The 25,807-nt window shown below is 41.7% G+C and overlaps 1 protein-coding gene across 5 annotated transcripts in view; it reads left to right on the plus strand.

Moving 5' to 3' along the window:
- Positions 1-25,807, plus strand: part of NRG2 (neuregulin 2) — a 305,841-nt gene that overhangs the window by 228,255 nt on the left and 51,779 nt on the right. For 3 of the 5 annotated variants that reach the window (XM_053248936.1, XM_053248938.1, XM_053248941.1), the window contains one exon: positions 18,287-18,345. The exons of 1 other annotated variant lie outside the window; for it this stretch is intronic. In XM_053248936.1, the coding sequence (XP_053104911.1) occupies positions 18,287-18,345 (59 nt within the window). Of the gene's footprint in view, positions 1-17,948; positions 18,026-18,286; positions 18,346-25,807 lie in introns of all 5 variants that reach the window. One more of the 5 variants, XM_053248937.1, reaches the window with a different exon arrangement.

Below are 25,807 nucleotides of genomic sequence, written 5' to 3' on the forward strand. Positions count from 1 at the left end.
TTTAAAAATGTAAAAATTAAATATTTATATAAGTTAAATAGAACAGAGTCTTAACCTAATAATTACATTAAAAATACCCCCACTTGTACAACTTTTAAAATTGTAAGGAATGGTGTTTGTAACTGAAATAGGCAAAGTTCTTTCAGCCTATGCTCAAGAGTTAGTTCCTGTGACTAACTCATTTGCTCTGTTTTAAAAACTTGTTTGAGCTTGAATTTGTCACTATGGGTGATAAAGCTTGGATCCAGTATTCCTTGGAATGGACAAAACTGGCAGGCTCTGCTCCATAATTAATTCAAAAATAATAATGTTACAATTTGTGATTGATTCAAACCATAATAAATATGGAGCCTTCATTAATTCAAAATACATTTCCCAAGAGGACCAGACATGCCTGAAGGCCAGTTATGTCACTGAGGAGCCTTTAGCTCATAGGGGCCTTAAGGCTTTTCTGGTCCTCTTGGGAAATGTAGTTCTCATGTGCTGAGAAGCATATCAGGCCTTGGAGCAAGTTGTGACCTGAAGGAAAGAGAGCTGGCTCTCTCCACCTAAGCCATTGTCCTCTCAGGCTCATCTGAGTGAAGAAAAGGTAGCAAATAAAATTTCTGCCATTCAGGTCATAACCTGCCCAGGATATCTCTCACACTTGGGAGCAATGTCCCAGGAAGCTGAGAGATAAGAGCATGTTCAATAACATCCCAGGCTTCAGAGCAAGTTATAGTCTAAATGCTGATGATTTTCTTATCCCTGATACTTTCTCCCTATGCAGGACTTTATGGGAGTGCTGGGAAACCTCTGGCATTTAGGCTGCAGGCTGTTCTTGAAGCCGAGGGCGCTCCCTTTCTACCTAGTTGACAATACAAGGGAAGTTGGAAAGGTCCATTCTCTACTGTGACCCAACAAGGTGGCCCTTGTTTTTTGCGGGGGCTCCATTCTGGTCTACAACTGCAGATAACAAAACTGTGAATAATGAAACCATATGTCAATGGGAATTGTGGTGTTATGGAGCCCAGGGGAATGAATATATATATATATATATATATATATATATATATATATATATATATATATGAATGAGAATATGACAGGGTGAAAGCAGAAATAAGGATGGAGCACAACCCTTGGCCACCTCAGCTCTCCTGCTCTCCCACTCTCCAGCTCCTCCAGCAATGGCCCTCAGCTCCAGCAGTAATGTGTAATTGTGAAGTTTCTTCACCCCACAGCTGATGTCCAGCACTTAGCAGCACAAGCCCCTTGGCCTTCAGCAGCAAAAATCAAATGCAGAGGAGTTAACTCACTCCACTGCGGAGGTGCTGGAGTTCACACTCTTCTGTTGGGTGTACAGATCAGGTAGCAGAAGAAGGTCCTGGAGAGGCCGACCTGTTGCCAGCCCTGTCATTGTCATCCTCCTCCTCCTTGAAGTTTTAGAAAGTGGAGGTGTTGCTTTCCAGTGCTGACTCCGGAGCTGTGGTGCTGGTTGTGGCTACCTTTTCAAAGTAGCTGGTGATGGTGTTTTGCTTGGTCTTGCTTTGCAGAGCCTTGTAGGTGTCCTTATAGGGTTGCAAAGCAGCCTCCAGCTGCCTTTTGAACTTGACATTGTGCTCCTTCAGGGGATCAAGTTCAAAGACCTTGTTGGCCAAGGCAGTGCCCAGCTGCAGCATCTCAGACAACTCCTTAGTGGTGAAGGGCTTGGGGAGCAGCTCCTTTTCTTTCTCCTCTTCTTCCTCACTCTCAGGAGCTGCCTGGATGATGCCCTCTACTTCCTCCTCTGTCAACTTCACCTGATGGGTTTGGAGAAGTTTATCCACCTCCAAGAAGCTCCACAGCAATGTCTCAAAAAAGACTCCCAAGGGCTTCCATAGGCTTGAAAAGACTCCACAGAAATGTCTCTAAAAGGTCTCCAAAAGCTCCAGAGCAACATCTCCTAAAGGCTACCCAAGGCTGCCAAATGCTACCCCAAATAGTGTTTAGAAGCACAAAACTCTCCAAAAATGCAGACCAAAGCATTCCACCATCCTCCTCCAAACTCCTCTCACAACCCACGAGCACATGCAGCAAGAGCATGACCATATAAGGGCAGCACTGTGTGCACCAAAAACTGCAGATACGCAAAATGGCTTATTGCGGATACCTAGGGTGGATAAGCTCTCAGGACCATCCAATGCACTGAGAGGCACACCAAGCATCATAGCAGCTAGAGGCCTGTTTTGGTTGTTCCATCCAGCAGTCAAAAGAAGTTGCAGCCAAAAGCCTTTTGAAGCATACTAGCTGAACCGGTGCACAGCATCTGCGCCGCTAGTCTCTCCTCGCCACGTCCCCCTCCTCCCTTCCGCCCCAATCTATTCCCTGTCATTTTTGCCCGCTGGCCGCCTCCTTTGCCATGGCCCACCTCCTCCTCCACCGCGCTCCCACCAACAGCCCCAGTTGCTGCGCCAGCCACTGCCCGGCCATTTTCGGGAGCCCGCTGCCACCACTGTTCACGCAGCCGGGCTCCTCTCGGCAGCGCAGTTCAGCTGCCTACCACCTCTTCTCCTCTTGCTGCCCCTTGCTAGCTGCCCCCAGCTGCCAGAGCGGCACCCCCTCGGCCTCCTCCTCTGGGCTTCTCCAACCCCCAACTGACATTTCCCTCAGTCCCGAACTCTCGCAGCGTGTCGCGAGAGGTCCTCCGCCAAATCCTGAGCACGCATGGGCCCAAGAGAATTAAATATATAGATGAGCAGCAGCATCAGGGGGCGGCTGATGGCCAGAGTTGGCTAGAATAGTTGCAGGCAATTCAGCAGACTTGTGAGTCTGGGACTGTATTTTGTTGATTTGTGGGTGCATATTAAACAATTAATGATAGTAAGAAGAAGTTGGTTTGTGGCTTTTTGATCACAGGATACAATTTGTTAATGACTCGGCTGCAAGGATATTCCAGATATTCAAATCTGGGCAAACTAATTTGCATGTTGTGCAGATTGTTAGCTAATTATGTAAATCAGGTGGTGGGTTGTGGAAGTTTTATGCAATCCACCAGCTGCTTTTCCACTCCAAACTACCCGCTCCCTATACTGCTTTGCAGCAATGAACAAGACCATTCATTTTATCCTTAAGGTGAAAGATGTATTGCCAAACTCTCAAAGGCTAAATAAAAACCAAGACTATACTATATGAAATGTGAGCTTAATAAATTAACCCTTAACTCACTTGCATTGTCTGCAATATCCCTCATAACCTGTTCTTCTTTTATCTTCTGAACTTCCTTCCTATACTCCTTGCTGTACATAGTTTGGCACTCTCTCTCTTTGTGTCTGGTGGACCAGGTGGTATTTTTATCTGACACATGCCATCCAATATTTCACAGATGAAAATAGTAGGGATGTGTACAAATCAATTTTTTTGATTCAATTTGTGCCCAAAACAAATCACCCCTGATTTGTTTCGTGTCCAAATCTACCCCCTCAAATCACCCCAGATTCAATTTGTATTTATTTCATTTGTATTTGGATTGATTCAGACCACCTAACAAGGTCCTAGGGGCACCATATTTGGGTGGTAGGTAGGTATATGGGTGCCACCTACCACCCAAATTTCAAAGCAGTGGGACACTTGGTTGATTTTTAATTAATTATTTTAGTTTTTACTGATTTTGAACATTTCCGCCATAGGAAATAATGGGGATTTGACGTCACCATATCCTAACCCTAACATGGATCTCCAGTTTTCATTTTTTTTTTTTTTAAGTTAAGCTCTAGCCCTTGTAGAAGTGGAGTTATGGAGCAAAATGTGCGGTCATTATTTTTCAAGTTCTTGGATTCTTTGGTGTATAATAACTTTTCCTCATAATGAACCCCTATGAGGATTCATTGCACACCTTCATTTCTTCTGTTCATTTTGACTGTCACTGGACAGTGCCAACTGTCAACTGCCATGTGCCAACTACACCCCACCCCCTCACCTGCGAAAAGTGGGGTACTCATTTTAATTTTTAGGAATATTGAAATGTTTATATTCTTTGGTGTCTAATAACTTTTCCTCATGATGAATCCCTATGAGGATTCATTATATGCCTTCATTTCTTCTGTTCATTTTGACTATCACTGGATAGTGCCAACTTTTTAGGTATTTTTGAAGTGTTTAGATTCTTTGCTGTCTTCATTACACACCTTCATTTCTTCTGTACATTGTAACCCCATTGCTTTGCAGGTGGGGGTGGAGAATTAGTGGAATCCCATGTTCCAACTACCCCACAAGCTACTGGGTACTCAGTTTATATTTTATTAATTTCTGAGGTGTTTAGACTCTTTGGTGTGTAATGAATCCTCATAGGGCTTCATTATGAGTAAAGTTATTATACACCAAAGAATCCAAACACTTGAAAAATAATGACTGCACATTTTGCTCCATAACGCCTCTTCTACAAGGGCTAGAGCTTAGCTTTAAAAAAAAAGAAAGAAAGCTGGTAATCTGGGGAAATTAATAGCAGGGATCCGAATCTTGAATATTATTAATTCAATTCAATTAATTCAATTTGAATAGATTCGAATCAGCCGTGATTCAATTTGTATCTGAATCTAGCTAATGAACCATAGGGATGATTTGTTTTGTCTCCAAATCACTCGAATCAGCTAGATTCGGGTACAAATCGATTTGTACCCAAATCAATTTGCACATTCCTAGAAAACAGGAACATGCTTCTAAGATTCCTTTTATCATACTAAATATGTCTTTGCAAGCCCCACTATTTCCATCATTTCACATAATAGTAAGCTCTTCACTGTTTGGCTATATGCTATGTTCATTTGCTAATCTGACCTCCAGTGAGCTGAAAGCCAAGAAGGTCATTCACATGACTTTTGAGAGCACCAGGGAGGGAGGAAAGGCAGGATAGCACCTACCTTCCCCCTAGACGATCTGGCATTGTCCTGGACCATGCAGCATTTTCCTGGGCCACATGACCACTGCTTTTGCGAGCCACATGGTGTTCTGGAGAGTGGGGAAATGTGTCCCCACCTCCAGATTGCACTGTGTGAGCATTGAGGGATTCTGTCGTTACTTTGGGCTCTTTAGGCGTTCAGCTCTGTGCAGCCCAAGCAGCCGTTCAGGCTGTGTGCAGCTCGAGAATATGCATAACCCTGTACCTGTGTAAAAGGGCTACCCGGGAGGGCAGTGCCAAGATTGGCTTTGATCCCAGTGCTTTGCATAAGCAGGCCAACCTAGGTAGGCCTGTCTAAACCTGGGTAGAGCTGCTCATGTGAACAGTCTCAATTTGTCTTTTCTTGTGCATTGTTTTTTGAGATTGGGGATTAGGATTAGAGGATGGGGTTAGGAGGGGAAGGGGAAACTCTGGGTTTTGCATCCGCACAGTTACCTCAAGCACCCAAAAGACTGTACTAACATGGAATCTATTGCAGAGGGGAAAGACATTTTTTAAATTAAAATGTCTCATTTTTAGAAGCTATTTAAAATCTAAGAAATAGAAAATCTAAGCAGATCACACATTAGTACATACTATCCTCTTGCTGCTTCCTTTTAATTAAAGTGCTCAAGAGATCCAAGCAGACCTCTGATTGACAAAAAGGTGGGTTCAGAAGTGATTCAATTTGTTTCCTTTACTTTTCCTTTTAAAAAGCTCAAAGCAGTATACAAAGAATAAAATGCAAAACAGGTTTTAAAATATAATAATTAAAACCAATAAAAACAAAAACAGAAAACATCACAGAAGAATAAAAGCAAAATGGCAGCCAATTATCAGTCGAGCAAAAACAATCTAGACAACAACAACAAAAAAACTTGGCAGAGAGAGGCAGCCATGGAGAGGGACTGACTTGCCTCTGAAGGAAGGAAGGGCATTCCAGAACCTTGGTACCTTTGCAGAAAGTGCCTTATTTTTGATCACTGTCAGTCATATCGCTGAAAGAGGTGGAACCCAGAGCAGAGACCCAGCTGAAGATCTCAAAGCTTGAACATGTTCTTATGAAGGTGGTCCTTAGGGTACCTAGGTCCCAAACAATTTAGAGTTTTAAAGGTGATTTCCACCTTGAATTGTGATTGGAAATTAATCAGAAACCAATGATGATGATAGAAGAAAGGGGTCACTCAGTCCCTATATCCAGTTCCCATTTCCCAGTAACATCCTAGCTGCTGCATATTGGACTAACTAGAGTTTCCAAACACATTTCAAGTGGCTTTATTGGTTATAAACACAGAAATAGGAAAAAGACTAAACTTTCTGGATGAAACAGAATAAGCCAATTCTTCAATAAAGGAGGGGTCCGTCATCAGGAGGGGTCCATTTTTGGGTGCCACCAGTTCATCTGGTTGCAACGTGGGATTGGGCCTTCTCGGTTGTTGCCCCTTGATTGTGGAATGTGCTCCTTGTAGATATAAGAGGATTATTTTCCTTGGAGGTTTTCAGGAGAGCCTTAAACACCCATCTCTTCAGCCTGGCTTTTAATGATATCTAGTTTTAATTTTAATCCAGTTTAAATGTTTTTTAAAAAAATTTAATTGTTTTATTATGTGTTTTCTATTTCAATGTAAACTGTCATGAGCCACTTTAGAAAAGGTAGTATCTATATATATAATTCTCCTGGGTGTGCCTTGGAATGTGCGTCCCAGCACCCAGCTGATTGGCTAGGTGACGGACGCGCCTGATTGGCTGAGGTGCACTCAGGAGGATTGGTCACTGCGGCAGCAGCGGGCCCAGCCCAGCTGCATAGGCAGGCCCAGGAGCGGGGGTGGGAGTGGAGAAAGGGGGGGCAGAAGTGGCAGTGGGGAGGAGAGGTGACTGGGCCTGGAAGTGGAGACTGGGGCAGAAGGTGCGGGGGGAAGAAGTAATCGCCAGCCCCAAAGAGCGCACAGATGCTCTGTGTGGGGTCGGCTAGTATAAACTGAATGAATGAATGAATGAATAGAGCATAAGACTTCTTTGTTCAATTGAGCATTGGATTTAGGATGGGATGGTGTCTGAGGGGACAAATGAACTAGATTTACCTTTGGTGCAACTGAGAGATGTTTTGTGTGGGTTATAATTAAAAATCCAAACCAGCCACCAACAAAAGATGACCAGATTTGGAGTTGGGGAGGGATGAATGATTTTTTACTGCAGCATTTTAGAGCACTGTTCAACATGCCTGAATCTAGCCTGCAGTTGTGTGCTACACAGACAGTCTACACAACCTGCAGAACAGTTAACTTGATCCTCTGTTTGGCCTTTGAGTATTGTCAGGCTGGAGAAATAGGGACAGAACAGTCTCTCCATCCCCACCCTGCCAGCTCTCACCTTGCCTGCAACCTCAGGCATTTGCTTTCTTCAGTGCATGATGTCGTTGCTACTGCTTCTCCATCTCTCATTTACATTTTTCTGTAAATGAAGACAGCTTTGCTTTTGTACCTTTTTATTATTTATATTTTGCATTTATATGCCACTTTTCAGGTGAACTTCCCAAAGTAGTTTACAGAAAAGCTTCAAGAAAGAGCAGCACATCAAGCTACATGTTTTGATCCTTGCATAGTGAGCTCCCTAGGCTCACTTCTTTCTTCTCTCCCCCGCTCAGAGCAAGGTGGTGGCAGTTGTGGAGGGAGGGACCACCTCTGCTGGAACTTGGTGCTGGATGGTGGCCTGTCTCTCTCTTCTCTCCTCTCCCTGTTCAAGGGCTAACTTCCTTGTTGCCAATGTTTAGCTAGCTTGTCAAAAAAAATTGAGCAAAGCAAAGACCAGGTGTCATCTGAAAGAATGCAAGCAGGCAATGTGAAAGTTAAGTTCAGATGTTTTTATTTCAGGAGGAGCTTATTACATGCATGGACTGCACTGGGCACACTAAAGACTGGGGAATAGCTATAATAGACCTCATATTTTTAAAAGGGGACAGACGCGATCCTGCTAATTATTGCCCAATCAGCCTGCTGAGTGTCGTGAATAAGCTTTCCTCAAGACACTTAGACTGGAAGCTCCAAGACTGGATGGAGTAAGAAGGCATCTTGGAGATGAACAGGCTGGTTTTAGAACAGGGCGCTCAACTATGGATCATGCCTTAGTGCTATGCCATCTTATTGAGAAGTACAACAGTAAGCCCAAGTGCTCCTTGTATGTGGCTTTTGTAGATTTCAGATCAGCTTTTGAATCAATTTCAAGGCCAAGGCTGTGGGGGAAACTCAGGGACACCAACACAGATAGGTGATTACTTTTCCTCATTAAGAAACTTTATGAGGACACCAGCATAAGGGTGAGATGTAACCCCCAAGGCTCACTTTCACACCTAATAACTTCTGGCAAAGGAGTCAAACATGGGTGTATTTTGTCACCCTCTCTGTTTAACCTGTATATAAACACCTAAGCAAAAAACCTCTCAGACCCAGGATTACATCCACCGAATATCGTGGGAGTAAAAATCCCAATTTTGCTATATGCAGATGCTCCTACTATTATCTCTTGAACCCCAGTAGATCTTAGGAGAGCTCTTAAGCTCCTGGCTAATTACTGTAAGGACAACCATCTGGTAATTAATTTTCAGATATCTAAGGTGATGGTCTTTGCCAAGAAGCATAATAAATTTATTTGGTCTGTAGAGGGTCATTGGATTGAACAGGTTAACAGTTTTAAATACTTGGGTGTGTGTTTTCATGCCACAGGGTCATGGAAGGCCCATGTGGATTACACTGTCCAACAGGCTGAAAGGAGCACAATAGCAATTCTGAGATTCTTCCTCTCCAAAGGAGGAGAGGTTATTCCCACAGCACTAAAGCTGTTTATTGTCAAAACATTGGCCTAACTTTTGTATGGTGCACAACTGGGCCCCTATTCTAACTACAGATCACTTGAAATTATCCAATCTAAGTTTATAAGAGCTATATTCAGGGTCCTTGATGTATCTCTAATTCTGCACTACAGCTAGAAATGGGCCTACAGAGAGAGGAATCCAAAGCATGGATTTCAATTTTCAACTACTGACTTAAGATCAATTCCCCCCGTCTGGGGCTGATTTCCCCCTGTGTTGGCAGATAGGTTTCAATCTTCCTGAACACAAGCACTGCTGGTTAAAATTTCATCACCTGGCTTCTCTCTAGAATATCTGTCACTGTTAGGATATAGTCAAGCCAAGGAGATCCTCAAACAGAGAGAGCCAGCCTGGTGTAGTGGTTAGAGTGCTGGACTAGGACTGGGGAGACCCAAGTTCAAATCCCCATTCAGCCATGATACTAGCTGGGTGACTCTGGGCCAGTCACTTCTCTCTCAGCCTAACCTACTTAACATGGTTGTTGTGAAAGAGAAAGTATGTAGTACACCGCTCTGGGCTCCTTGGAGGAAGAGCAGGATATAAATGTAATAATAATAATAATAATAATAAATAAAACCAGAGGATCTTGGACATTGAGCATTAAAATGACCTAGGTGCCATCCTGCAGACCATAAGAGGGTGCCTTGGTGATTTCAGCCAGGAACCCACCTGTTATGTACTGTCACTTTCTATACCCAACCACCAGAGAGTGTTCTTCAGAGCAAGACATGATGCCTTACCATCAGTAGTCCTATATGGGAAATTTCTGAAAATTCCTCTGGCCAGTCGGATCTGCCCTTGTGGTTCAAGCGAGGTTGAATCTGTCCACCATGTGCTGCTATATTGTTCCTTCTATGATGACAGTTGACATAGTCTTATTTCTCCCTTGTTAATAAGGCATAGTCTTATTACCCCTGCGGAACTGATGAATGTTATGTCCTTGCAGATAAGAAAGCTTCTATCACACACAAGTTGCTAAATTTTGTGGGGCTGCTGTTAAGATCTGCCAACAGTTAATTTCTACTCTCCAGATCCTGCCATAAAACATTTACTTTGTTGGTGTACTGTAGGATTGATCTCTTATCAGAATGCTGTATAATTGGTTATGTCTGATCTATGATCGTAATAAAGCCATTCATTCATGCATTCATTCATTCATTCCAGCTTAGTATTGTTTACAAGGCCAGTACAGATTTTAACCCTCTCCACTTCTATGCACAGAGAGGATGTTACAGAGATAATGTTAATGAAGAGATAATGGAGACATATATTGAAGCTGTTCTCACAACCAGGGGAAATCGGGCTAAGGGAGCCTAGCCCGATTTCACCTGGTCGTCTGCTGCCACAGGACCCGTGCAGCTCCCGGCAGCAAACTGACCACCCCTGCCCTTAAACGAGGTTAGTGGAACGACTGCTTTGCTAACCCCATTTGGTGGATCGTGTGCTGCTGCGGTGCGGCTCCACACTGCGGCAGCACACGAGGAGACCCCCGCTGGGAGGCCTGCAGGCAGGATGCCCCATCCACTTGCGCGGGACATCCTGGGACTTCTGGGGGCCACGTGGCCCCCGATCCCTGTCGGCTCTGTGACGGAGCCAGCAATCATGTGGGTGGCCAATCTGGCTGCCCAGAGAGGAGGCAGTGATCGTCTGCATGGAGGTAAGTGCTTTCGGGCTTCCTCCTCACAGACGTCTGGAGCTTCCTGCAGTGATCGTGAAGATCGCTCCATTGACTGTCGTACCTTTGGCTGTTGCATGCAGTCAGCATGCGTATTAAAGTAGCGCCCTTATGTGTTCAACTGTACTAAGAGAATCTTTGTTTGCTTTGGTCTCTCCCCCCCCCCCCAATTATATGACCACATGATTAATCAGTTGCTGATGCAGGTTAAAGAAGAAGAATCCCTGGATAACTAAAGTTCTTGACTTCATGTCAGTACAAGTGGCTGTGTGTGAGACAGCATAGATATGATTTGGGGTATACATTAGAGGGAAGGGAGCCTGGAGAGTGGGATTCAGATTTACTGCAGGCCCAATGAAACAAGAGATGCAAAAGAACAAGCAGCTGAAACACTCTGTCCTCTATTACTTGTGTACATAAAATGGTAGCTTTAGGAAAATAATCCTGAATCTGTCCCTAGCTGATAACAATTGGCTTATGCAGCTATGCTGAGTTTGGTGTATTCAGTGCATTTCACTTTCATCCATTCATTTGTTCATTCTGTTTGGATTCCCTCTCTATCCCAAAGGTGTGAGGTATTTAAAGTTTTACTTTAAAAATAAATAAAGGGAAGGTTAGATTAGATTTTTATTTTTTGCTGGAGTGAGGGCTGCAATCTCCCCACAATCCTCCTTCCTCAGCAAGTGACTGGAGTCAGATAGCCCTTCCCCTTGTCTCGGCAGCCACACAAGCAATCCGTTGCAGCAGAGATGCACATTCCTAACAGTTGGCGGTCTGCAGGTCAATGACTGGAGGCAGTGCAATCTTCCCCTTGTGGGGTTGAAAGCAAGGGAGAGGATTGCTTTTAATCATTATGTGTAGCTGAGAAACAAAACTACTTTCCAATTATATCACTTATTATTTCAACTAAACCTGCTCATATTGCTTCCTGCCCCCTGGAGCATGCCTCTTCACAGATGTTTTGTGGTAGATAAGATTTTGTCTTGAATGCTTGATTATGGATGCAAAGTACTTCAATTCCCTTTTCAGAGTTAGACCAATGTATTCTAGAGCATTTCAGATTAGGGTGGAGGTACAAGTACTCATTCTTTTTCAAGGAAGTTTTTTAAAAAATCAGACAAAAAAGCTTTTTTTCAAAAGAATTTTAGCAAGGCCTGTGGAACATCTGTTTATATTGCCTTCTTTTGGTTCCCCCCCCCTCATGTGCCCTCAGTAACATCATTATGTAGCCAAATCTGGTTGGTTATGTAGTATAATGATATCATGCAGTGAACTGAGTGATCCCTGACTGGCCAGGATCACCCATGTGACTAATCCAGAAAATATTGGCCAAACTCTTAATTGGATTTTTTTCCAGTGATGTCATAATGCCCTGAGTCTGATTGACTGTGTAGTATTGTGACACCATCCCTTTCATTGCACAGTTGCTGGTTGCCTGGGACTTCCTATGTTACTAATAAAAGAAGGAGACAGAAGCAGTAATCTGGAGGAAAAAACTTGTGATAACAGCTAGTGATAACAAGGACACAAAAGAGAAGCTGACATACTGCACAACATTACGCATGCGGTGGAATGTGCACAGAGTTGTGCAGCAGTGAAGCTATTATATGTAATGGCACTTATAATTTTGCACTTACAGTTTTGTTCATGTGCAACTGTGCAAACTCTTATGTTCCACCATGTGCATAATGTGCAATATGTCAGTCAGGATTTTAAAAATGTGAATATTTTCATGATCATAGCAATTTTTAGGAAATAATTCTGTGACACCTCCAGAATAACTATTTTTGGCTTTAAAATCACAACAGGAAAATTTATGGTACAACCCCACTCCAGATAGTCTCAGTTTTAGCAGAGATAGCTGGAAAAGAGAAATTCCAACAGGAGATTATCTTACCTTTTAGCTGGTCAGACATTTAGTAACCTGCTCAACTCTTGCAATTTTTGTCTGGTTTGCTTCATATACTGTACGTCCAGTGTTTGGTGATGCCTTTATGCAGTTATTACAGGCATGCTGTATTAATCCAAAGTAGCTCTCTTAATGGGTTTGGTGTGGCTTGATCACTTCCAGTGGTCAATGATGATTTATTTAGCTGTTATATGTCCCTAAAATGCAAGTCACACCTTTCAGACAGGGTGAGGTCTGAAAGGAGGTTTCTGCCTACGACAGGGTATATGAGGAGAGCTAAAAGCGAAGTAGTAGTTATGATGTTCTGTAGCTAGCTATTAGAAAACATATTTGCAGCTGTTGCTGTTGCTTTGTACTGAGACTGCTTTGGGGAAGAACTTCCTGCTTGCTTATTTGCTATCTGCTCAATGTACATGTATAATTATAGGCAGCTGTTTAAAAAATGCCATAAGTCTTCAATGTTTGGTTACCCAAAAGAAACTAAGTGATCAGGGATGTAGCTATAATTGAGCAAGGGGAGGGAGCAAATCTTCCTGGGCCCCTGAGGGAGAAGGGGCTTCTAGCTGGGTGATAGCTCGCTCTTCTGTAGCAAAGATGCAGGAAGCAGGTGAAGAAGGCAGGGAGTCTGGGTGTCCATCTTCACTTTTTGTCCCAGGGCTCACTACAACTTGCTATACCCCTATAAGTGACATTGTAAAGTTTGAGCTTCCCACCTTTAATGAAAGGAACTTATATGAAATCCTGCAAATGCAATACTTGAGTGTATCTTCTAAAATAAGAAAGAATGTCCCTTCCACTAATTCCTTCTAAGTAGATATAACACATGCCTGGTTTTACTGATGCATCTTATTCCTTTAAGTACCTATTGTTGTCTTGGTTTATTTACCAACTGTCTGAATGTCACCTGTGAGAGAACCCTGGCTCTCTTCATGCTTCCTTGAGATGCAGAACTGTGTTTGCTTTACAGGTGAAACTCGGAAAATTAGAATATCGTGCAAAAGTCCATTAATTTCAGTAATGCAAATTAAAAGGTGAAACTGATATATGAGACAGACGCATTACATGCAAAGTGAGATAAGTCAAGCCTTAATTTGTTATAATTGTGATGATCATGGCGTACAGCTCATGAAAACTCCAAATCCACAATCTCAGAAAATTAGAATATTACATGGAACCAAGAAGACAAGGATTGAAGAATAGAACAATATCAGACCTCTGAAAAGTATACAGTGTACTGTGCTTGATTGGCCAGCAAACCCGCCTGACCTGACCGCATAGAGAATCTATGGGGCATTGCCAAGAGAAGGATGAGAGACATGAGACCAAACAATGCAGAATTGCTGAAGGCCGCTAATGAAGCATCCTGGTCTTCCATAATACCTCATCAGTGCCACAGGCTGATAGCATCCATGCCACACCGCATTGAGGCAGTAATTGCTGCAAAAGGGGCCCAAACCAAGTACTGAATACATATGCATGCTTATACTTTTCAGAGGTCCGATATTGTTCTATTCTTCAATCCTTGTCTTCTTGGTTCCATGTAATATTCTAATTTTCTGAGATTGTGGATTTCGGGTTTTCATGAGCTGTACGCCATGATCATCACAATTATAACAAATTAAGGCTTGACTTATCTCGCTTTGCATGTAATGCGTCTGTCTCATATATCAGTTTCACCTTTTAATTTGCATTACTGAAATTAATGGACTTTTGCACGATATTCTAATTTTCCGAGTTTCACCTGTATATGGAACAGCCACACAGTATTGCCTGGTGATATCTGTGGGAATTTGCCATGTGATCTCCTGTCATTCTCCTGTGAACCATCTTGTCAGCAGGCAGCCTCTTGGATTTGGAAGAGGGTGTAAGAGTGTAGACTTGGGGTGGCCAACTTGAGACTCTCCAGCTGTTGGACTACAACTCCCATCATCCCCAGCCACAATTTTATAGGAGTTGTAGTCCAACAACAACTGGAGAGCCTCAGGTTGACTACCCCTGATATAGTTCAAGTGGAGTCACTACTGACATTTCTCTTAAAGCAGAGTTGGAAGTGAATTTCATGACTTGTCAACAAAACATCTGCACCAAAAGACTTTTAATTAGATTAGTGAATTGATTATGGAAGGTTCTATATATCCCTTCTGTTGTCTGCAGATTTCATGTACACAGAAATTTGAAGTGAATTTGGAGGTTCAATTCATGCAAAACCTCTGAGGAATGTTGAAAGAAGTGACAAAATTGTTATAAGACCACTGATATTTCTTTGGGGGATATTCACACCCAGAACTTGGACTTGGGTAGATTTCTAGAAATTACCTTCAAGTATTTTATTTGAGCAAGAGCCCCCAATCTGTCCCAGATTCTTTCTGTTCTAGGCCTTTTTCAACTCCTGTCTGTGCCTCCCCTCATAGTCTCCTTACTGATTAGCCTTCTACTGATTTCCTTCGTTTTCCACACAAGAGATATGTATAGTTCATTTAAAAGACACAGATTCCTTATTCACACCTTGGGTTGTTCATGCATGTAATCTGTGTACTGTGTACACATGATTATTGTTTTGTAATGCATGTTGTATGATTCTCATCATTCTCATCAGTCTATTCCCTCAGTAGCTAGCTCTCTGTGGTGCTGTAGACAGGTCAGATGTGGGCATATTTTTCAATTTCTAGATAATAAACAACTCATTACTAAGATCATATTTGGGGACTCTCCACTAGGCACTCCCACCATCCAAGTTAAGGATGGCTGGTGGCGGGCTAGCAAAATGGGAAGGTCCTGCAGGACAAGGAGGAACAAGCAGCACTCTCCATCCTTGTCTTGGGGATGGAATGTGTGGTTATATTCTTTTCCTTGATGTATCAGGCAATTTGTGCTGCCTACAGTTTTGCTGCCCCCATTCTCAGTGGGGCAGTGAAACGGGAAGCAGTAGAAGCTGCATGATAAAGCAAGGAGCAGCATGGCCATCCTGGGTAAGGACAAGGGTAAGGACACTGGAGGAGGAGCACACTGCAGCTCTTAGCCTGGTGGGTGAGGTACTCAGAATCAGGCTTGTCCAGCGCTGAATAGGTGAGGTGAGAGTGTTCAGGGAATAAGACAGAGTGGAAAGACCCTGCAACTCAGATCCCAGGCATCCTGTGCTGCCAGGACCCCCAACACCAGGAGATCCAGGGAAACTTGAGTCAGCACCTTCACCTTGATTTGAAGCACCACGGCCCTGCCTTCATCCTCTGACTCTCTTCCTCATCACAGGTGCAAAGTCTTTTCTTTTTAAAACGAATTTGTCCAAGTCTTTTACAGGTTTTGTTTTTAGCTGCCTGTTTTAATTGCTTCTTGGGATTTTTTTAAAAAAACTGAAAGGTGGTGTTTTAAGAAAAATAAGTAAAAAAAACTAAAATCAACTAATCAATAAAAATGATCCTTTTGAACTGTTTGGATGTACACATCCTTTTTCTCTTTGGATCTGTGGATTGCTCTGATGGGTCTCGAGTACTGAGGAATGAGATCAAAGCACTTTCCAATCAATATCACAGTCAGTATTGTATTGGAAAGTAGATGTCCCCTTGCTAAGGTCGTTTCTCATTTCCTGAGTTTTAACATTCTCACTCCCAATTCTTTCATTTTGGTGTAGTTGCTTTATCTATGGATGCCAGACATAAAGTATATCTTGAAAATGAAGCTGTTAATTTCTTTTACATTTCTTTTTAAAGTTCAAAAATACTTTAAAAATGTATTTGAGATTGTTAGAGTTTGAACAATTTGAGAGATCCTCTTCCCTTACTTCTCACTCAGTCTTCTGTATTCTTAGAATACAGTTCAGCAAGAAAGTCAAATTCTGTTGCTTCCCTTGAGTGACAGCACAGAACTTCTCTGCCAGTATTCTTTATGACTGGAACTTGGTATTGAATAAGCTTTGCATACAGTTAAGAGGATGAAGACAACCCAATTTTTCTCCTTCCAGTTTAGCTTTGACCCATATTGTTTATTGTGTTCACATTGGAGAAGAAGTTTGTTTTTCCTACACAATCTGAATAAACAACCATTGCAAAAATTTTTAAACAGACAGATGAACAAAGCAAACAGAAAAATTAATTGTTCAAGCAATACTAACATACAGTAACTTTGTAGCTGGTGATTCATATTTGACTTTATTGTTCACTGCAATAAGAAAGGAGAAATGAGTTTGCTAGATCAAGAGCATTATAGCTGCAGTAATGAGCACATAAAGCCTTCCTTGATGAGGAGAAATGGCACGATCTTAACCAAATCTGCCCTTCTACAAGCTCTATTGATTTTAGTAGGGCTTTCATGAGGAAAAAAATGTCCATCGTGGATTGTGCCATATGTTAACAATCATTCTGTTTTCTTAACTACTTTAAAGCCTTTATGTAGGAAGTCTACTATGCATTACACAGAGATTTTTCTTCTCTTCTACTTGTTAGTGCTATATTCAGAATAGAAAGAGTCCCTGCTCCTGAAAACGTTTGCATAGGTTCTGTTTTAAATGTGGTGCCAAAACATTTTAACAAGCAGCACTTGTCCCATTGCATCTGCTCCAAAACTTTCTAAAAGCCACTGTGGATGGGTCCATGTTGAAGACTATGATTTGGTCTCTCTGGATGGACAGAAATTCATAGCTAGTGGTTCTTTGGTCTGGACTGCCCCTTTTGGCTGTAGTAGTGTGAAACTGAGTAAACAATCCACAGTGGAATAGGGGATAGCTTAATATGGCATGTATGTGGTCAGAGAGAAAGGCAGAGGAAAATGAGGAAGAGTAACTATTACTATGGAGTGTTATATTCAAGTGGTACAGAAATGAAATAATTATTATGGAATGTGGATTAATAGGGAATCCAGCACTATCTTGGAAGAAACATTTTAAAGTACCTGTGAACATAACCAGCTGTACGTCAGCTGGTGATGTTAGCCCTGTTGCTTTTCCAGGGGTGGCTTGACACTCATGAACCTCGTTACCCAAGTTTTTTTCCTGTTTGACCATTTAACATATGTCAGAGATTTGAAGTCAGGAGATATATCTAGTAAAAACACTGACATACCTCTCTGTCCATATCTTAAAAGAGCAATACACTATTTTGTTCATTCATTTTTAGCTAAAAGAGATTGCTGCTGACTTTATGGCCCATCCATCTTTTTTGCTAGATCATGACAGAAGAGATTTCTTGGCAAGGTGATTATATTGATAATTTGAAATTCAGCATCAAACATTCTTCATAGGATAGCTGATGATGAAAAACTAGAATCCCAATGCTTATACACTACCCATCTGGAAACTGAGGCCATTAAAATCCCTAGACATGAAGTAATGGCTAGTATCCCATTTCTCATGGCTGAATTAGATTGTGTCTCTTGACCCCAGGCTTACAGGTGGTGAGGAGGAAGAGGAGGGTGACAAGCTTCAGAAAGCACAAGGGAAGGATGAAGCCGTTTTCATGGGTAGCTAGGAAGTACCCTAAGATTAAATTCAGGTATCTTGCACAAGAGATACGCTTAAAAAAAAAAAATCATCGCTGTGCACTTTTATTTCTAACCATAGCCTCAAGGATGATGCCAGCCTTGTTCTGTGATTTGTCCCCTTTTCCTCCTCCAGATGTCCAAACGGATTCTTCGGACAGAGATGTTTGGAGAAACTGCCTTTGCGATTGTACATGCCAGATCCTAAGCAAAGTATGTTTGAAGACAAAAATTGCACCATACTACTTAAAATCTCCTGGGTACAGCGCTGGATTTAGAGTGGCATAGTGAGGGTGTTCTTTTGAGTTAATATCTGGGCTAAGGTTTAGGGAACACAGGTAAGGGACCAGCCAAAAGCACATCAGGAGAAATCTCGAAAGGGAGCTAAGTTGGCATCAGAAAGGGCCTCGTTTCAGTCTGTTTGGATGTCATGCTATCTTGTTCCTCTCTTTCTGGTTTTCTTTCTTTCGTTAGGTGTCCGAACGAATTCACAGGGGACCAGTGTCAGAACTTCGCAATGGCCAGCTTCTCCAGTATGTCTCTTTCCACTTCTCTCTTTCTCTAATTTATCGTAGCACACTGTGTGACACCTTTACAGCCATTCTTTCCCCCCAGTTTGGAGCCTTGGTTATGCATTTGGAGCCTTGCTATGCATCTGAATAGTTATTGCTCTCAGTTCTAATCTGGACATAACTCACTAGGTATCCAGCCCAGGCTATATCTAAATCCAGCACAGACTGAATGAGGTTAATCCAAGAACCTAAATACTTAAATGGGGGTGAGGGGTGGGGGAAAAGAATGATATCACATAGCATAATGCAAGGGGATTGTTCTCCTTGTCTTTGGACATAGAAACTATGTTCTCTATAATTATTTGGTATTTATTGGAGGAAATCTGCATTTGGCTTTGAGCCTGTTTTTTAAAATATATGGTCATCCAATTAAAAGGGACCCATAATAACCACAGTACAAGTACACCTTTGCACCATAGCTAAAAAGGCATTTCTATTATGGTGGGTTGGGAGAACCAGATTTCTGCTGTCTCCTGCTGCCAGAAAATAACAATGTAGTGTATCAGTGCTATAAGTCTAGGGCCCATATGATGGCATTTTGGATCAAGGCCAAGGGACTATTGATGAGCACAACCCCTAGCTGTCCCTGTACTGATCCACTCCTCTCCGAAGATCCCTTAAGTGGAACAGTTGTGCTGTGTGGTGCCTGGAAGGCAGCTAACTTGGAACCCAACTGCTCAGTATCCTGGCTCAGCAGCTCATTGAATCAGACTTTTCATGGTACTTGCTTTTTCAGTTAAAAATGAGACACAGGTTTTAACTTTGGGCCAAATGTGAGATCCTTTGCTTGGGGACTGAGATTGTGGCTAGCTATGAAGATGCTAGGGAAAGAGAGGTAATTGTAATGTGGTTTTGCTGCACCTTCCAGTTCCACTTCTGCTTGAATTTTCTGCAATTCCTTCAGCCTAGTACAATCCACTTTGCACAGCACTCTAATGAAGACTAGGCGTAAGTACAGTGGTGGCTCCTGCCTCAAAGCTTAATTAGGTGAGGGTGATAGTAGGTACAAAACCTAATGTGCAAGTTTGTGTATCAGCCTCCACACTGTGCACTCGGGAGTATTTATATGGTATTAGGTTTCAGGATATGGTCTCTCACACACATTCCCCATAACGTAGCAATGCAACTTTTTTTCAACACTTCTCCTTAATGTTGTTTAGGAGATGCTTGACGCTCTTCCTAATAAGAACTTAGAAATCTTGTTCAGGCAAGCTCTACATTCTTTATCTATCAGAAAGAGTACCTAGTGCCTATTCCTCTCTTCCTTTCTCTCAGTTTGTATGTAGTAGGGATAATGTTGCCCTTTCTCTCAGGGCTGTTGTGAGGATAACTGAATTGATATTATTGTCTACTTTGAATATTAGAAAACAGTGTGCACTATTTTAAATAAAACCCTCAAAATAATTCCAACTTTCTTACTGTGTTTGAATGTTTTGAGATTGTATTTTTGCTGATGTGCAGAAATCTTTGCTATAAATTGCAGAGTTAGAAGTACCTATAGAAAACTAGGAGAAACGTATGGTGTGAAATATTGGTATTTTTTTAAGTGAAATTTATACCTTCACTTTTTGGTCAGCCAACAAGAAAATTTAAAACAAAAGTCAAGTTTGAAAAAGAGTATTGCTACAGAGAAATTTTTCTTCTTTTTCTTCTTCAAGAAAAGGAATTCCATATTCAGATAGCTATGTTTAAGTAAGAAGAAGTTTTTCTGTCTTGGTTTGGCCTGTGAATGAAACAGAAAGAAATGGAAGATGTTGTCTCCCTTCAAGTTAGAGCCAGTACTGTTCTTGGTTTTATAATGCAAATATTAAAAAGAGCCTGTTGAAAAAACAGCAACAATAACCAAAATAATAATTTGAATAAAACTAGATTTTTGCACTAACTTTGCAAAGTGTGATACATAATGGTTTGCATTGGATTTAATATATTTGAATATGATGAGTTCAAATCTGTGTGATGCCACCTTGTCACCATTGGGGGAATTGATATTTTCAAGATGATGCCCACTGTATCCACAAACACAAGAGAAGAACCAAATATATTCCTATAAGAGGTAGGACAATATCTTTTTTCTGTCTGTGTAGGAACTGGGATGCAGGGAGGGCATTTTTGTACATTGTCACATATGTGAGAATATGTGTGCTAAATGGATATATGGCTTTAAGATTCCTGGTAGCTCTAACATTTGTTATAAGCAGTCACTCTTTGTTGCTTGATGCATGTGCTGATGAGCTTTGTAGGTTGTGTAGGTGTTTTGATGGGTGACAGTGGGGACTGAAAGGCTTGGTTAGAACTTCACTTAGTGGAATAAGCTGCATGCTGCCTCACAAAAACATTCCACAGAACACAAGAACTTTGAGAATGATCATTTGAAGAAGTTTGAGGGATACCCTAGTGGATTTTAACTGTCATGAACATTTGGCAGCCACACTGAAGAGGAAAAAGCAGATGATAGTAGGATATTGAACGTATGGATTGGCAATCTCATCTAGCCCTTTTGCACCTCAAGAGATGATTCCTTACTTTCTTGCTGCTGAACACTGGCATTACACTAGATATGCGCTGTATTTAAGAACTATAGAGTAACTATCAAGGAAAATACTGTAGAAGTTCATGTAAAGGGAACATGTAATGCACCACAATCCAGGTTTGTGGAGTGGCATTTGGTCAGATACGTTTGTTGTGATGAGACTGATGTCATATTAATAAATTCCTGGGAGGATAGTAGTGTAATATTAAAACAATATGCCCTGAAAAGGTGAGCATTAAATCTTTACATGTACAACTGGCTCATCAAAGATGGATCTACTAGACAAGATGAAAATGCAGATCCTAACAAGAATGTCACAGCACACAAAGAGGAATTGCCTGCTTTTATTCAATCTGATCATACTGATAGAAAGACAGAGACTGGGAATATCCATTGGCCCCATTAATCCTAATAATCCTAAATATATTGCTATAGTAAATGTCATCTCTAGGGAAAATATCTCGAGAAAAAGTAAACATAGATGATGCAGTAGAAATCAGAAAAAGCAAGTGCAAGATTATAAAATAACTGGCTTGAAGGCTCCAACAAATCTTTCATCAGAAAAGTCATAATGTATTAAAGCTGGAGCTTCAATGTGCTTTTACACCAAACTAATTTACTAGGCTCTATGGAGACACATGAGATGAATCCTTTGAGAATTGCAAAGACAAAGTTGACATGTGGGAATTTATGTCCTACAGACACTGCAAAAAGAATGCACAGCTTGAACATTCAGCTCAACTGTTACCAAATGCACAAGTTATCATCACTGATTATGTGGAGTTCTTTGGATGATCCATTTCCCATCACACAGTGTGATGAAGATTACATTGCTGTTTTCATGCTTACATGATTAGGATTCTGGGTGAATGTGAGTCTCCCTTGTATGTGAAAACTAGTATTAGTAAAGTATTAAGAAAGATTAAAGAAACTGCTCAGGAGATCAAGCCAATAAGCACCTGAGGCTAACTGCACAAACCAGTATTCTTCCTCAGAAGGTTGTACTTACAGTTCCAGAGAACCAAAACCAGCTAGAATGTATTTGCAAGCTGCTTCTGGTCATGGGCAGGAATTCCAAAAGAGCAGTGAGTGCCCACTACACAACATTACATTAACAGGATCTGGTCCTGTTCTGAAAAGGGGTTGATGTATCATCTTGAGAAAAATGGATCTCAAGACTATATTCATAAAGAGGCAGATGTAATAACTGTCCAGGAAATGCCATATGTCAGCAATATGGAAGATACTACCTGCATCCAGGTTATCCACAATGATACTAATGTTTTCTTGTTACTGATGAGCATCATCCACACTACGTTAGTCATGACTAAGTCCCATTGCCATTAATAGGACTTAAAGTTAGTCATGACTAACTTGTCTCATGTATTTCAGTAGTGCTTAATTACAACTAACTAGAATGGATGTTGCTCAGTATTTTATTTTCTGAGATTCAATTGGATGCTTGCTATCTTGATTGAAAGCACTAGTGAAATAAGAGCAATTATCAGTATTGGGACATCAGCCATGAAGAATGAAGCCATTTTGCCATACATTCTTCCAGTGCAGCTTTGCTAGGCTGTGATTCTGCTGGGCTAGTGGGAAATTGACAGTTGTCAAAGTGCTAAAGAAAGTCTGAAACTTGTCAACATCAGGAAGCTTAGTGCCCATAGACAGACATCATTGATGAATCTCCTGCATTTGTGGCTACTTGTTGCGGAAGCAAACAAAAGGATGTCTGAAGTAAGGTATGATGAATGTCTGGCTAAACCCAGAGACAAAAATGGTGTTCGGCACCAAAACAGAAATCTTCACTTCCAACTTCATGTGTCTTTCAGAGGAAAATGTTAAAAGGGCACACGTTCAGTCAGATCCTACTTGTTTTGTGTAGAAAAAAAAGAGTGTAAAACAAAATCTCTCATTCTACTTTGACAGCACTGAGCCAGCACCCAATGAAATTTTGAATGCTGCACTTGCAGAAATAACAACCAATAATTTGCAAGAAACAAAGCAACTAATGTATAGTGCAGCAACAATAACAACACAAGAGCATGGATATAAGATCAGTGGACCTGTAAAAAAAGAAAGTCACCTAAATGGAAGATTAGATTAGAAAATAAAATCTCCAGGCTTAGATCGGATGCTAGTAAATTGAAAGATATGAAAGACAAGAAGCTGAAGAATGAAAACACCAAACAGTATCTGATCCAAAAATACCACCTAGATTCAAGGAAAATTAGAGAAGTCCTGGAAATAATAAAGCAGCAAATAACAGCAGTGTCAAAGAAGATTAGCAGATACGAAGCCAGAATTACACAACACAGTCGAATCAGAGACATTTCTACCAAAGCATAGAAGGAGAAACTGCAAGGAACATAGAAACACCAAATAAAGAAGAAACAGTGCAATTCGGAGGAAAATTATGGGACAATCCAATAGATTATAATAAAAAAGCAGGCTGGGTGAAAGAGGTCGAAAAATGTAACCAACAAATGCAAGTTCTAATAATAACACCAGAATTAAAATATTCTGAACCAAATAGTACCGGTATACTAAAATGTTTATTAAAATATAGCAAAATACGGTAATATTTAACAGCGTAAACTCAATGGTGGTGTTAAGAACCATCATCACTTCCATTATCAAATGAGGAAAGACTTAGAGGCTCAAGCACTTTTCTAGTTTTCTGGAAACCCCAAAAACTCATTATCGCTAGTGTCAGAATTTAGGAAGCTCAGTTGCTCACAATCACTTATATCACTTTCTTCGCCATCTTCATATATGATATTATCTTCAGTTCCATCTAAGACATTGCTAATGCCACATTTCTTGAATGATCGTGCAACGATTTCCTCCTTCACTGACTGCCATGATGTTTTAACCCATTCACAAACTTGAGTGATAGTGGGCCTCTTCATTCGTCCAGTAGGAGTCAGATCATGATTCCCAGCAGCCATCCATTTGTTCCACTCTTCTCTCATAAAGACTTTAAATGGTTTGTTGATTGAAACGTCGAGAGGTTGCAACTGGCTGGTAAGACCCCCAGGAATTACAGCTAGATGAGTCTTCACCTCTTTAAATCTGTTTTTTGTTGTTTCGCTAATATGTGCTCTGAACTAGTCAAGCACTAATAAAGCAGATTTTTTTCAGAAGCCCTCCAGGACGTTTGGACCACACTTTTTCAATCCATACTTTCATTCCATTTTCGTCCATCCATCCTTTTTCATGAACATGCACGACAACTCCTCGTGGAATAACATCTTTTGGAAAGGTTTTCCTTTTGAAAATTAGCATCGGTGGCAATTTGGTGCCGTCAGCACAGCAGGACAACACAGCAGTGTAATGTGTTTTCTCATGTCCTGAGGTTTTCACGGTTATTGTTTTGGCACCTTTGAGGTCAACCATCTTATTAGATGGCACATCAAAGTTTAGCAGGACTTCATCCATATTCCCAATCTGGTCCATTGGAAAATCATTTTTTTTCCTAGCATCAATTACAAATTTATGAAAAGACAGAATCTTTGATTCATATTCTTGTGGCATTTTTTGTGCAATTCTAGTTTTGGTGCGCATATCAAGGCCGCTTCTCCTCATAAATCTGTAGCACCATGATGGTGAGCCAGTAAAATCCTTAATGCCTTTCTCTACAGCAATGCGTTTGGCTTCATAGATGATCATTTTTGTAGAAACTGAGAAGCCCATATTCCGGTGACATGTGATCCATTCTTTCATGTCCATTTCTAACTGTGGCCATTTTGCAGCATGCCCATGAAAAGCGTACTTAGTTTTATCAAGTTTCTGCAGCTGATCCTCCTGTTTCCTCCATTCTCTTATCATTTTTTCAGTTGGAGGTGGCCCAAAATGTCTCTCCGCTGCTCTGTTTCCATGTTCTTTTGCATATTGTACTACCTCCAGTTTAAGCGGAATTTTATATGCTAAACTTTTCGTCTTTGACATTTTGTACCGTTAGAGAATTGGTGTTTTTCTGAGGAAAATACAGTAATGAAAGAACTGTCAGTTGTTATTGCAGGGGTTAACAGTCATATCAACGTGGATTTCTTCTTTTAAAAAGCACTAGTCAGGGCTTATTTTTATTTATATATTTTTTAATATACCACTGTACATTTGTTTTTTGTTTAAACACATTGTGATGTAGAAGTACCGGTACCTAGAACACTTCTGGTGATGGAATTGAATCCTCCTGTCTGGAACTGAAGAAGCAACAAGCTTGCCTTCCCCCGCTCTCCAGCCCTGCCTCAGCCGCTGTGGCGGCCCCAAGCTAGAGGGAGCGCGGAGGGGGCGGGACTCAGCGGAAATGTCCAGTCCCTGCTGCTGTAGTAGCTGCGGCTGAGGCGGGGACGGAGAGCGGGGGAAGGCGGGATGGATGGCGATTGCTAAGAGACGAGGAGGGGAGCCGGGCTTTCAAGCGTGGTGTTGCTGGTTTGCCTTTCATACGAAGATGCTGAGGCTTGAGAAAAGGCGGGGAAAGGTGCTCCCCTCTCCTCCTGGCAGAAGAGTCAGTGGCAAGAACCTGCATTTTGTCCAGCTTGCAAAGGGAGAGAAAGGGTGCCTTTTAAGAAGCGGCGCCTGGCGCGAGCAAAGGGGGAGCACTGCCGGGTGCGCGCAGCTGCAGCTGCCAGCTCGCTTTTAAACAGCACCACACACGCCCGCCGCCTCCTAGCGTGCACAGCCCGCGCCTCCCCTCTCTCCTCCTCCAGGGACCGAACTCCTCGTCCAGAAAGCCATGCAGAGGGTGAGCAGTCTGTATGTGCTTCTTTCTCTCAGGAGGACCGCCGTGTGTGCTTTCTCCCTCGTGTCCTTTCCCTGCCTCTCTTCCGCAAGCCATGCCACCTTGTCTCCCCTTCGTTGCCTTGCTGAACAGCATTCGGACCATAA

The sequence above is a fragment of the Hemicordylus capensis genome, chromosome 4, assembly GCF_027244095.1.
Source record: "Hemicordylus capensis ecotype Gifberg chromosome 4, rHemCap1.1.pri, whole genome shotgun sequence".
Lineage (NCBI taxonomy): Eukaryota > Metazoa > Chordata > Lepidosauria > Squamata > Cordylidae > Hemicordylus > Hemicordylus capensis.